The 14,413-nt window shown below is 39.8% G+C and overlaps 1 protein-coding gene across 1 annotated transcript in view; it reads right to left on the bottom strand.

Annotated features, from left to right (window-relative positions):
* The window catches only part of col8a2 (collagen, type VIII, alpha 2), a 161,249-nt gene extending 147,119 nt beyond the window's left edge, over positions 1-14,130 (bottom strand). The window contains exon 1 of the mRNA XM_052036240.1: positions 13,760-14,130. Within this exon, the coding sequence (XP_051892200.1) occupies positions 13,760-13,783 (24 nt within the window). The 5' untranslated portion in view covers positions 13,784-14,130. The remainder of the gene's footprint in view (positions 1-13,759) is intronic.
* Positions 14,131-14,413: the final 283 nt, after the last annotated feature.

Raw genomic sequence — 14,413 nt, 5'->3', positions numbered from 1 at the left:
TGTTTCTTGTCTAATGCTTTGTGCGAACTTTATTTCTGTTGTGAATTCTTTTCGCTCTGCCTCCATTGTATGAATGATGAAAACGGATCTATTTCCACCTTGGAAACTTTGGTCACAAAGGACTCTAACATGTGGAGTATGGCTACCAGTCTCAGTACAGTGCGGTGGCTGCTATACATGCACACATTTGTAGTATGAGTCATGGCAGTCACCATGTTGAGAAGGGCACTAGCTGATTTAACACTCTTGCTTGCCAGATGTATGGAGATTAAACAGATCCTGATGACAAGCAGTGTGCTAGGTTAAGTTGATTTCTGTACTGCCAAATTATACTTCAGTATTGCAGCTAACACCATGTGTTCAACATACAAAAAGTCAATGTTTAGCAGCTGAGTGATTCACCTCTATTTGAATAATCACTAATTAGTTAGGTTATGTCTGGGGTACCACTTGGTGTTCTCAAACCTAATGGCAGTTTGTAAATTACCTGTACTGTCCACCAGCTGCCCCAGGTTGTACAGACACAGATTAACTGCACATCATCATCCTTGCATTTGCTTAGTGCTATACCATGAACCCCCATACTAATTAGGCAAATCATTTCATTGAGCATGCTAGACATGGAGCCAAAATCCACACAGAAGCAGAAAAGAGATTTCAGTAAATCACCATTGTCTCTCCAATCTTTTTGTTTACCGAACTACAGATACTTTGCTGAAATCAGAGGCAAGTTCCTGCTGGTAGGTTGGAGGCTTGGCTGGTTTTGCTTAATCGCCAGCATCATAAAAAGCAAATAAACAATTGCCTCATGAGCATCAGTTTCAGTGCACATTATGAGGCAGAAATTCTTTCCTTCCATTCCATTTTGTAAGAAGTAGCAAAATGAACGCAAAACTACTTTCAGCTCCACAAAATGTGCCTTTCTTCTAATAATTAAATCTAAGTTCACTTGGAATACATAACAATTGACCAAAAATCAGCAATGAATTTATATTTGACTAAGTTGAAAAATGCATTTCAGAAAAATCTATACTTCCACAAAATTTGAATCTACAATTTCTCTATTCAGCCATATTTAATACATACAAGGTGGAATATTCTTAATTTTCCTCATCCACCTTCTGAAACAGGAGAGTTTCATCTAAATTCAGTTCTACCTCTTTTAAGTAAGATTAATTTACATAGGTTTCCAGTTATTTCAACCTTTTTTGGCAACAAAAGCTCATTTCAAAAGCAGCATACTAAGATTTAAAATTAACTTATTGCTGAACTTAATCACAAAAACTGCAGTGTTGAAATTACTGACATTTATAACTCACATTCAGTTGAGCAAAGCTGCTTATTGCAATAAAATCTAAAGCACCATTGAGAATCATAAAATCTCTCAATTAAAGAAAACTATGAACAACTTCAAGAATTGTAATCCTCTTGAATAATATACAGACTGAGAATCAGGGGATCAGTCCTAACAAGGTTCATTTTGTCTCCGATCACTGTCTGCAGCCTAGGGCGATTCCAAGGAAAGAGAAAGTACCGCAAATATTAGTTTTTATCTTTACCTTTTAACAATTAAAGTAAGGTTTGCAAATAAATAGCATCTTACACTACCTCAGGGCACCCCAAATTCACAGCCACTGAAGTAGTTTTGAAGTCTGATCTCTGTTAAGATGCAGGGAACATAGCAACACTCAGTTAATGATTGAAATACATAAGCAGAACCTACAACAAAAGCCACTGACATTGCCAGCAATATGTATGGCTATTTTCTAACGAAGGAGAACAGCAAATGAAAAAAAAAATCAATATTACATTTGCTGGAAATATGAGACAGAAAATCTAGGAAGCACTGAACAAGTCTTGCACAAGTTAATATTTCAAGCATAACCCTTCATTGGGACTCAGATCTGATGGAGAGTTAAATTTGAGGCTTTAACCTGCCAGATATCATGCCTAATATTTTGGCTGTTTCCAGCATTTCAAGTACATCAACCTTGGCAAATGAAAAATAAATTCAATATTTCAAGTTTCTGAAACTGAAATAGTTGAAAAGTCTGGTTATTTACAGAGAACGTCTGTCAGATGGACATGGTACGTTGTGTGGAAAATTTAGAAGTAAGTTTAACTTGGTGTTTTTGGTTTGGCGCAAGGTTGTGGGGAGTGGATATATGCACGCCAAGTATGAGTGCCTAATGGAAATATAGACTCATACTGTAGATTATATCCCTACCAGTTAACTCAATAGACATTGGATTACTGTGCCACCCAAGTATATATTCCAGGTTGATCCTTGTAGTGAGGAGAATGTGGCTGGAGATTAACTGCTTCTACATTTTTGTTTCTTTCACTCCTTGATGATAGGTTAAGTACTTCTGTCTAATTATTCCCTGAGAGGTCATTGTCTTTTGTTTTAAATTAATGGGATATGGCAATCACAGGCAAGGCCTGTTTTAATGCCCATTCCAAACTGCTCTTGAAAGGGTGGCGGTGAACTGCCTCGAGAGTCTCCTTGTAGTGAAGTTACTCTCACGGTGCTGTTGGTTGACAGAATTTTGACCAAGCAATGCTGAACAAATGACAATATATTTCCAAATCAGGATACTGATTGATCGGGAGAGGAATTTAGAGGTAGTGATGATTCTGTGCCCTTTCTGCCCTTGACCTTCTGGGTGGTACTGTTGAAGAAGACTTGGTAATTTGTTGCGGTTCACTTTGCTGGTTGTGTGAAGGTATAAGGCAGTGGATTGCATGTCATTTATGCAATATGCCTTGAACTGAATGATGACCAGTTATTTAAGTTGGAATGACACTTATCAAAGTTAGTGGAGAGGATTCTGCTACAGCTTTTATGTGGCTGACAGAGTCATACAGAGGTACAACATGGAAACGGGCCCTTCAGCCCACTGAGTCCGCACCGACCATCAACCACCCATTTACAGTAATCCTACATTAATCTCATTTTTATTATTAATTCTTCCCACATTCTCATTTGAACTGGTTAACTTTCAGGATAAAAGTGACTCCCCCAATTGTGGGGGTCTCAGCAGTGGTATTAGTGTAAATTTCAATGGTAGTTGGCTAGATCCTCTCATGGGGAGAAGGTCACTTACCACTTATCAGCCTCTCCTTGGTTGTTGTTCATCACCAAGCCCATTTCAAAAGTTATGATGGACAGGCCATTGGTGAAGCATTTGAAGATGACTGAGCCAAGGGCAATGCCCTGAGAACTCCTGCTGTGATATCCTGGGGCTGGGATGACAAACTTCCAAACACAACTGTCTTCCTCTATGTAACTCCAGTCAGTGGAGTGTTTTCCCTTGAATGCTTATTGATTTCAGTTTTACTGGGGCTCCTTGATGTCACACTCAGAAGGCACAACTTCTGCCTTGATTTCAAAAGAAACCACATTCACCCATCTCAGGAAATTGGATCCATGTTTGGATCAAGGAGGCAAGAGCTAGTGCAACGCAAACTAAGCTTCAGCAAGTAAATACTGCTTGGTAGCATTGTGACAACACCTTCCACAGCTTTGCTGATGACTGAAAGTGATGCACGCCCTCACAAGTTTTAACAAAACAATCAATATGAATGCATCAAAACTCAGAAAAAAATGAATTGGTTGCTTGACTGAATCACAAAATTAAGAAAAATTATTGACAGTGCATTATGAGTGCACGAGGATCCTGTGTGTTTGGAGAAGGAAAGGTTAGAGGGTGATCTCTGTACTGTTATTGATTTGACTGACTATAAAATAATTACATAATTGAGCAGTTCATGATGTCAGCTCTCAAGTTCATCCTTCATATTTTCTGCAGTATAGAAACTTGTGAAAACCAGAGGGTAGTAGCACTGGTGTGAGTTTCCTTTGGAAATGAAGGGTGCATGAGCACAATTTTAAGACACATTTTTCCAGACCACACATGCTTTTATTGTTTGTTCAGGGAAGTGATTGCAGGGGTGTGATTCGATTTAGTTTCTTAGGTGCAACAAATTTTTCACTTCTCAAAGCGAGAATGCTGAACTTATTAAACTTCCTTGTCAGAGCTTCATTGCAACTCTTTGGCAGGGGATTGCTCACTCTGTTTAAAAGCTTCCAATTTGTACAATTGTTTTGACTAAGAGTAATTTTCTGAAGAGCTGTAGTTTCAGCTGATAATGTCTCGAGTAAAGAAGCAATATATGGGTGAAGCTATTGTAACTTTTCAAAATTTTAAAGCAACCACACAGAGCATCTGACATTGAGCAGTAGGACCCAGTGGCAGTGCTGCTGCCTGCTTTTCAGGAGCAGAATTAGGTTGGATTTTTTAATATGGCTTTGAGTGGTTTGGAAGTCACAAGTTGTGGTGATTGTGGGTTTGCCTTTTGCAGATATTCTTTATTTATTTGGGTTTTCCAGGTGGCTTCAATGTAGGGGCAGGGCCGTGGGTCAACACATTTTCGATCAATCAACCGCTCTGCCAACCAACTGAACATGTAGAGCTTCTGGCTGGTTGGCAGGAGCCTGCTGCGTGTAGTTTGGGTGAGCACCAAGAAGCCACTTTGAGTCTCTTACTTTGGAATTGTTTACAATGGTAGTGTTGATTATTTACCCAGGAGACCTGGTAAAATGGTCACACTGTCCAATGGGTGTGAGTTATCTTGCAGTATCGATTGCTGTTTTGCAACATTCAACACAATCCATCTTTCAAAACATTTCTTGTGGATACAGAAAACATTTTTATGCAAAACAAAAAAATCATTCTTTTCAAGGATGAAACATAAGAGTTAGCATTTCTGAGCCATTTTGCATCATTTGGAAAATTCGATGGGCACCTTCATGTCAGGGGTTCACAGCATGACATTCCGATCCTTCCCCCAAAATAAACATATGCTGGTCTCTGCTCTCAACCACATTCCAGTGAACCACAGACCTGCCTGAGCCTGTGGCTGAACTGCTAGGCCTGTCCTTGGGAGAGGAGGACAAGTGATAATATGGTCTCTGATCTATTATGACTGAGACCTTGGCCTTTAGCTGCAGCTGAAGTTTGATGTGGTCGCTCCTTGAATTAAATGTCCATTTACCTACTGCATCTGCACCAGTCCATAGAATTTCTAAGCAAGTTTGGAATCCACATTGAACTCTGTAAAATAAAAGTATTGTTGGACTTGTACAGGACGGCAAATAAATCTCACTTTTACTCTCTAACAATGGCCACATTTGGCTCACAGGAATCATCTACAATAATCCAATAATTTGCCAGAAATGATCTCAGCTATAAGAGAGTCTTGCAATGCCCATCAGTTCATGGCTCAGACTTCCTACATTTCCTACACAGGTTTGTTGAGATGCTGCCATTTTCACAGCTGCACTCACAACCTGTGAGCAGAAAGGTTTACTATCAGTCAACAGTGGTCTTCTTGGTGCAATTTGTTTTCTTGTAAATTCAGCCCCAAAAGAGCATGCCTCTGCAAGGTCCCTCCCCTCCCAACCGCCACCCCAACACTGCAACGACACTGTTGACAAGAATAAACAGCTTAGATCATCTTATGATTTCCTGTCTAGCATGGGGAGGGATATTTGTGCAGGGCTCTCCGGAGATTACAATATTGTCTGGGCCAATCACGGCCTGCATGAGTTGCATGCAGGCTTAAAGCTGAAATGACTCCTTCTTTGAGCCACTGTTTTCTCATCTTCGAAATTGCTCTGGGTCAGCTGCTCTGGAAACATCTGTCAGGAGGTGTGGGACGAAAGCCCAGTCTCCCTCAACTACTTTCTCCACTCTCCTTCTCGGCAAATGCAGCAAGGAAAACAAAACATTGCCATTGAAATCAGCCTGAAGGTGGTGACCCATGGAACTTAATTGACAAACAGAATACATCAAGAGGGCAGCCCAGGAAGTTTGCAACTGTGGGTGAGTTTACAAAACAAGTCAGGAGTGGGATAGGATGATTCCAAAATTGTGATGAAGAGCAGACTAATAGTTCACCTATTCAAACATCAGAACCACTCCCACAATCATTTTCTCTTGTGTTGATGTCAATTTATAGGGAAAAGCCCAAATAAGTGTCCAATGAATTAAACCCACAAATCCTGGGCTGTTAAAAATTTAATGTGACTTTTCATAAAAGCAGGCTGAATTTGCTTGCGAATGTTCTTGTGGCACAACTGGGGTAGGGAAGATCACAGAACTGCATACAAGGACTGAACTCTGCCGCACCATTCCAGCCTACAGGTGCTGTGGCAATATTCTACCATGTGAACTGAGTTGTGGTTATTTTCAAACGAAATTCAAGAAAATTGCAGATGCTGAAAATATGATAGGAAATATGGATAGGAAAGGTTTTGAGTGATATGGGCCAAATGCGGGCAAATGAGATGAGCCAAGATGATAATTTTGGTCGGCATGGACCAGTTGATCCGAAAGGCCTGTTTCCATGCTGTATGACCCTATGAATCTATGAAATAAAAACAAAATATGTTGGAAACACTCAACAGGTCAGGCAGCATCTGTGGAGAGAGAAACAGAGTTAATGTTTCAGGCTGAAGACCTACACTGGAATGAGGAAAGGAGAAAAACAAGTTAGTTTTAAGTTGCAGAGAAGATGGAGTGGGAAGGGATAGGATAAAGGGATTATCTGAAATAGGGTGGCCAGGTTTGCCTTGAGGATAAGCTGAAGAGGTCCTCTGATCAATGAGAACACAGACATTCCTCTTATCCTATCCATCTCTTGCCCCACCTTCTCTCCAACTTTAAATTCACTTGTTTTTCGCTTTTTCCCAGTTTTGATAAAGGGTCTTCAACTTGAAATCTTAACTCTGTTTCTCTTTTCATTTTCTGATGTTTGAAGTTGAGTATGGTGAAGTTCCTGACTTCTGGTAAATCAATGAAGGGCACTTTTTTTTACAAAAAGGCAACATTTCGAGTACGAAGCAATCCTTGAAAAGTTTTGTAATGCATTGTAAACAAAATGTAAACAGCTATATCACCTACTTTTCCTTAGTATAGCTGACAAGCATCCAGGATAGGAAGTGTTTATTTAACAATGTCTGGGACCAAAATCCTCGACCCTACAAGAATAATATGCAGCCAGACCTGGTTCTTTCATTGGAGGTTGGTTGGAGATGAGCCCTGAGCTGAATTCAAATAATTGAGCACAGGCTGGAAACCCAGCTGATCGATTAACGTCAGCCATCCCTCCATTAATTCAATGGTCCACTGTTTCTCACCCCTTAACAGCCAGCTCCAACCTAAAAATTCAGACAGGAAACATTACACCTGACAACACTAATTGGCCATGCTCAGATTACCAGTTTTAAAACAGACATAACCATTCAACAATATATTCATGCCCAATCATGACCAATAATCAAAAGAAAAATGTTGAATCAGATGGTAAACAATTTTTATATCATTTTACTGAGGCTGGTTTTCAAGTGCTGAAACTCATCCCATATAGTACGAATTATGTTTTCAATTCATTCATATTTTGGCACGTGGCGATCGGTGGCATGGCCAGAATTTTTTGTCCATACCTAATCTCCCTTCCACCTTCTTCAACCCCTTCAGCCTTCTGTTGAAGATCTGAACCCTGTGACTATTAAGGAACAGCAATATACTTCCAAATCTTGGGGGGGAGGATCCTGCAGGTGGTGGTGTTCCCTCACACTGCAGCCCTTGTCCTTTGTGATAAAGGTTGCAGATTTGGGAGATGCTGTTGAAGTGACCCAGTAAGTAACTGTAGTGTATTTTGTGAATGGTGAGTAGTGTAGCCATTGTGCATCATGGTGGAGGGGATGAATGTTTAGGGTGGTTGATGGGATGTCAATCAAGCCAGCTGCTTAATCCTAGATGAAGTCAAGCTTCTGGGGAGTTGTTGGCACTGCACTCATCCTGACTTGTGCCTTGTAGCTGCTGGGGGACTTTGGGGTGTTAGGAGGTGGGTTATCCATTGCAGGATACCCAGATACTGATCCACTCTTGTTACAACAGTGAAATGTAGGTTGTTCAAGATGGGGGACTCAGCAATAATAATACCATCAAATCTCAAGGATAAGTGGCTAATCCAAATCCTTGAGATTGAGGATTTCCTTGCAGGCTTCCCCTTTTGTTGGTTGTTTCATTGTCTACTACCTTTCACAATACTGGCAGGACTTCCAGAGTGCAAATATAACATTGCACATTGTCTGCAATGTGCCTGAGCATTGTCTATCTTGCTGCATGTAGGCGGAGCTACTTTGCTTCCTGTGAAGTTGTGGATGGAATTAAGCACTGTGCAATCATCAGTCAGCACCCCCTTAGGATATAAGGAATGAAATGGATGAAGCAGCTGAAGATGGTTGGGCCAAGGACACTACCCTGAGGACCTCCTGCTGTGGTGTCCTGATCCTGAGACATTTGGTGTATTCCCCCTCTTCAAATGCTGCAATGATGTCTCGGGGTGATCAGTAACACCTTATTTGGACTAAGGTTATGATGAGGTCAGGAGCCAACCTAAATTGAGCATCACTGAGCAGGCTATTGGAGTGTAAGTACACCAGCTAGCACTATCAATAACACATTCCATCACTAAACTGCTGATCTAGACTGGATTAGGTGGTAATTAGGATGATGAAAATACAGTGTTACACAGTTGTACACTTTGTCCATATTAATATTGTCCATTATGTTCATCTGGGTGAACATAATGGACAATATTAATACAACTAGATAAATTGGTCTCCTGTCCCTTCAACGGCTATAAACATTTTTCATATTGACTTTCTTTGAGAAAATGATTTATTGCAGTAACTGCTGAAAGATATTATCTTACCTTTGAGGAAGTCGGACAAAGTTTGAGTTAACGCAAGCTGCAGACCATCATTAGAACCAGGTCCTCAAAATCTTTGTCTATGAACAGAAGTGATGACAGTTGACTGCCAAACCAGTCATTACATGGACATCTACCAGGAGACAGACAATGGAGTGGAGGCTGGAGACTGATCTGAAAGGAGGTGACTTCATAGGACCTCAAAAAGCAAAGCTGCTACAGCTGGATCAAAGAACAACTGATATGCCAAAGTGATAAAGGACTGAGGCTTTGTGTGGTGCAGGATAAACCTGCCTGACTTTGACCTCAGCAATCTACTTGCGGCAGATGCATCTCTGCATGATGGCATTGCTAGAAGTGAACTTGTGAAGTGAGCTTTGGTAAACCTAAAGAATATTGAAGGGCCTGGATAGAGTGGATGTGGAGAGGATGTTTCCAGTAGTGAGCCAGGCTAGGACCAGAGGGCACAGCCTCAGATTAAAAGGACATCCCTCCAGAACAGAGATGAGGAGGAATTTCTTTAGCCAGAGAGTGGTGAATCTGTGGAATTCATTGCCACAAATGGCTGTGGAGGCCAAGTCATTGGGTATATTTAAAGCAGAGATTGATAGATTCTTGATTAGTAAGAGGGTCAAAGGTTACAGGGAGAAGGCGGTAGAATGGGGTTGAGAGGGAATCATAAATCAGCTATGATTGAATGGCGGAGGAGACCTGATGGGCCGAATGGCCTAATTCTGCTCCTATGTCTTATGGTCTTATAGTGAAGAAAAAGTCCCTCCTTGACACTGAGACACACTCAGTCATATTATGTAGCACCACAATCATGTTGAACAGGATGGATTCAGACAGATCTGACAGCTCAGAACTGGGGACCCACAAGCTGCCGTGGACCCTCAGCAGCAGCAGAATTGTACACCACCAAAATCTGTCAGCCTTTGGCCGATACATATCCTGCACTTTATTATTTCTATCAAATACCTAGTTCAAAGAGGAGTGCAGAAGGGCATGTCAGAACCAATGCCAGCCATAGCTAAAATTTACGAAGCTCTAACACAAGACCACATAGAGTTAAGCAATCTCAATATCAACTGATCAGATCAAAGCTCTGCAGTCCTACCAGTATTGTGAAAGATAGTAGACAATGGATCAACCAACAAAAGGGGAAGTCTGCAAGGAAATCCTCAATCTCAAGGATCTGTAGATTCAATGTAAGTGCTAAAGACAAGGCAGAAGTATTCACATTGAATCTACAAATCCTTGAGATTGAGGATTTCTTTGCAGGCTTCCCCTTTTGTTGCTAGAAGTGCTGAGAGGATAATCCCCACCAGCACAAAAGTCAGCCTTCAGCCAGTTTGATTCACTCCATGTAATATCAAGAAATGGCTGAGACAAAGGCTTCAGGAGCTGTGGTTCTGAAGACCTCCAACTCCAGAGTTATTTTGTATACGGACAAGCTGTTCCACTATAGTTACAACACTGGAATCTATCTGATGATGTGGAAACTTGTCCAGACACATTCACAAAAACCAAGATAAATACAGTCTGGTTAATTACCACCCAATCAGTCCACTCTTAATCATCAGCAACATGATAGAAGGTGTTGCTGGCATTGCTCCCAAGTGGTATTTACTTACCAGTAACCTACTCATCACTGCAGTGGCTGCAGTGCTTTCCAGGTACAAAATGCATTGCAGTTATTCAACTAGCCTCCTCCAATAGTATTTCCAATGACCTCTACCACCACCAAATAATTCAAGTGTTTCAGGCATATGGGAATATCATCACCGAGAGGTTTCTCTCCAAGTTGGACATGATCCTGATTTGAAAACGTATTTCCATTCCTTCAATGTCACTAGATCTAAATCCCACAACTTCCTACCCAACCATATTGTGGGCATACCTCCACCAGAGGGACTGCACTGGTACAGGACAGCAGCTGACCATCACCACCTTCTCAATGGCAATTAGTGACAAACAATAAACAATGGCCTTGGCAACAACGCCCAGATCTCAAAGAATGAACAAATAATTAAAAATTCAAATTGCCTAATAATCTCATTTTATAACAGAATCACACAGGTAAAATAGATTTGATCATTTGTAGATTCAGTTTGGTTCTGTTTAACATTTTAGGATTAAATAAATACCTAATGACAGGGCAATAAGTGAACTATTAACATTGGAATTAATAGCTGTGGGAAATAAAATAAAATCTAAGTGTGTTTCAGATGGAGTTCCTTCTTTTCTAATATGAACCCAGCCTTACAATAAACAAAGCAATTGTGAAACTTTGGTACTTTGTAGCAGAAATACATTTGGTCTTTAAAAGGCGTTCCCTATCCTGGCCACTGAGTTTTTAAACTTCGTGTTGTTCCTGAAAACCTTTATTATTTTCCTTTGATGGAATTACATTCAAAAAATATATCTGTAGTTTCAAACCTGGAACATTCATAATTCAAAACAAATGTGTTTGGGAACATCTTGGCTCACTATAACATTGTTTACATCTAAAACAAATTTTGCTTTTGAATTTTAAGGAATTAATTCTTTTTTTGCCCAAGTAACCCTTATGTTTATTTATGAAAGAAAACAGATTTTGTGCAGTTTGATCACTAATTGTAGAGGATAACAACGACATATTGCACTTAATACAATGAGTTTGTTGTTTTCATGCCCAAGATATCTAATACAGATTGCAATACTAGGTCACGTTAAACTTAAAATATTTGAAACCATGACCTTTGGCATTAAGATACAATAATAACTGCATCACAAAAATAGTCCCTTATATTATAATCGATGCATGACATAGCCAAAACCGCACACTAATTTCCATTTAAGGAATATGACGAGATACAATGGGAATTCAACATCTGCAAAGTAGCATCTGGAAATAACTGATACCACGTGATTATACTGTTGGTAGCTCGCTTCTCAATACAGAGTGCCTTATAGGTTTCCCTAGACCCTGTGGAACAGTTCAGAATGCAGCCAACAATTTATATTCAGTGAGGTGTGGAGAGTCCACATTGAGAATTGCTGTTCGTTAAAACGTAAGGAACACTGGTAGTCTATGTATTATAGCAGTGTTCCAGGACTTCTGAAACAGTAGTCAGTGAGATCAGGTAGGCACATTTTTGCAAAGATCAAATTAACCTCAAAAGTCAATTCAATATTTATTGTTTGGTACTAGAATATAAATGCCAAGAAATTCATGTCCAGCAGGCAACACTAAACACACAATACGGTAGTTTCAGTGTGTTGAAATCTGCCTCCTCAATTAATTCCAGTCAGTGGAATGGATTTCGGAAGCAGAGTGCAATGCACTGATGTAACTATATTACAGGCTTATCATTGCTGACTAAGATGACCCCCTAGACCACTGATATCCACAGCTGACCCCAACCATGACCCCACGCCAATAGGTCAGCCTCATCCCTCTATCTACCAATCACCCATGAACCATCCTTCCAATCCATGACTTTTCTTGTCTGATTAACACATTGAAACAGGTGTTTTACAATTTCAAGCCATGTGGTTTTTAAAGCAATGAAGCTCAGAGGAAATGCACTCTACACCATGTGGACTGCACAATTCATACCTTCCTTAAATCAGGGACTACATTTGAAGGCAAGGATCAAGAACTTTCTTTTCTGTTCTGTGCGATGTAAAGGTTGAAGACTAAAGGTAGTTCCCAGCCATTCGTTATGAATAATTTTCATTGATTCATTGTCTGAATAAGTCCAGCCTTGAAGAACCATATCCCCACACAGAGCACGTATAAATGCCTGCACCTACTCTGCCTTTGATTTTGAATTCCACGACAGGAGTCACATTTGCTAATCACTTTTAAAATCAGGGGAACTGAGAACAACTCCTGAATATGTGCAAATCCAGGAAATGGCTGCACAGGGCAGGGCCAAACTATTGAGAATTTAAGCAAAGAGTTTGAAGACCTGGTGCAATAGGCAGAGAAAATTTAGATGTAGCTCACAGTTTCAAGTTGTTTCAATTTGCTTATCTTTTTTGCACCTGAAATCACAAATGCACCATGATTAGAAGGAGATAATAAAGAAAGAAAAACCTTGCATCTAAATCTTGTATCTAAGTAACACTTTCACAATCTCAGGATGTCCTAAAGCACCTCACTGCCAATGAAGTTACTTGAAGTGCAGTCACCATTAAAATGTAGGAAAAATGCAGTAGCCAGCATAAGCACGCCAGAGCGATAATAATCAGATGATATGCTTTTTGGTTAATTCACATCAGTTAAGAGATCAACATTACCCAGGACATTACAGAGTACTCCTCTTATTTGAAAAGTGCCACAGGATCCATTAGGAATAAAAGACAGGGACTCATTTTAAAGTCTCATCTGAATTTTGGCACATATTCAGGACCACAATGTCCACATGAAACAATTAATCAAATGCTAAAGAACAAAGAATTAACTCATTCATCATGATGATCAATTTCTAGCTCTGTGACAACTACAGCACACATTTTATTTAAGAATGTAATGCAACTAATATTCAGCATTACATATTATTGACTGGAATCGTAGAGATTTCTTTGTTCTTATTTTGACGCCGTCTAGTGCCATTGAAGGACTTAGAATACCACCTGTTTTTAAGAGCTACTTATTTCAGTTCCACATAGTATCTTTCTTAATTGGACTAAAACCTGTCAGCATCTTAAACTCCAGCTGTGATAATAAGAAGTTTTATGCTTATTAAAAAAAAGGACTAGTTAACACTGTTTTAACTTATTGAACCTTTTTTTTATGAATAGCAAATAGCCACAAAACAGTTTGTTTAGTCCATTATTATTTGGTTGTGCTTTAATAAATACTACCATCCAAAATTAAAATATTTTCCTACTGCAAAAATAGACAGGTTTCCTTAGCTTAACTTAATATGCATAGCATGGAATCAATACACAGACAAAATGAAGAATGGAAACTAAAGTTTCCTACCTTTGCAAGTTGGCTGGACCTCATTAAGAAATGAAAAGACAAGTTTTCTTGATATGATAGTGAAATTTCTTCTGATGCTCCACTCTATAGGTTTATATGAAGAGCAAGAACACTTGCTCCTTTGTAGCTTGCAACTTCAAGCTTCACAGCAGAGAGAGAGAGAGAAAGAGAGGCGCAGAGAGAAAGAGAGGAGAGAGAGAGAGAGAGAGAGAGAGAGAGAGAGAGAAAGTCACTTTGACAGCCGTCTGCGAGGAGGCAAGCATGTGTGAGTGTTTATGAGCGTGTGTGTATGAGAGTGAGTGAGAGAGTGTGGGCTACTTCACAAACTGTTTAATGGGCTAGGCTGAGATCAGCTTTGGTTTTTTTTGAACATGTTCCAGCTGAGAATTGTTTCTCAGGTTCTAAGATACAAAGGATCGTGTTTGTAGGGTTGGGGGAGGGGAAAGAATTGTTGAGGATTACTTAAGAAACAATTTTCATTTATGGATTTCATAGATATTTGTCATTCTGATCATGCAGCTGTCAAAAGCACTCACAGCCTTTTACTTTTACCATTACGTTTTGAATCTTTCCACACCAAATATAAACATGTATTTCTGCTCATTAATCAATAAATCAACAGATGCACTTGCGGTACAGATCTAAAGCCAGCTC

The sequence above is a fragment of the Pristis pectinata genome, chromosome 22 (assembly GCF_009764475.1).
Source record: "Pristis pectinata isolate sPriPec2 chromosome 22, sPriPec2.1.pri, whole genome shotgun sequence".
NCBI classification, from domain to species: domain Eukaryota; kingdom Metazoa; phylum Chordata; class Chondrichthyes; order Rhinopristiformes; family Pristidae; genus Pristis; species Pristis pectinata.
The sequence above is the reverse complement of the archived record's forward strand: the minus strand, read 5'-3'. Positions and strand labels throughout refer to the sequence as shown.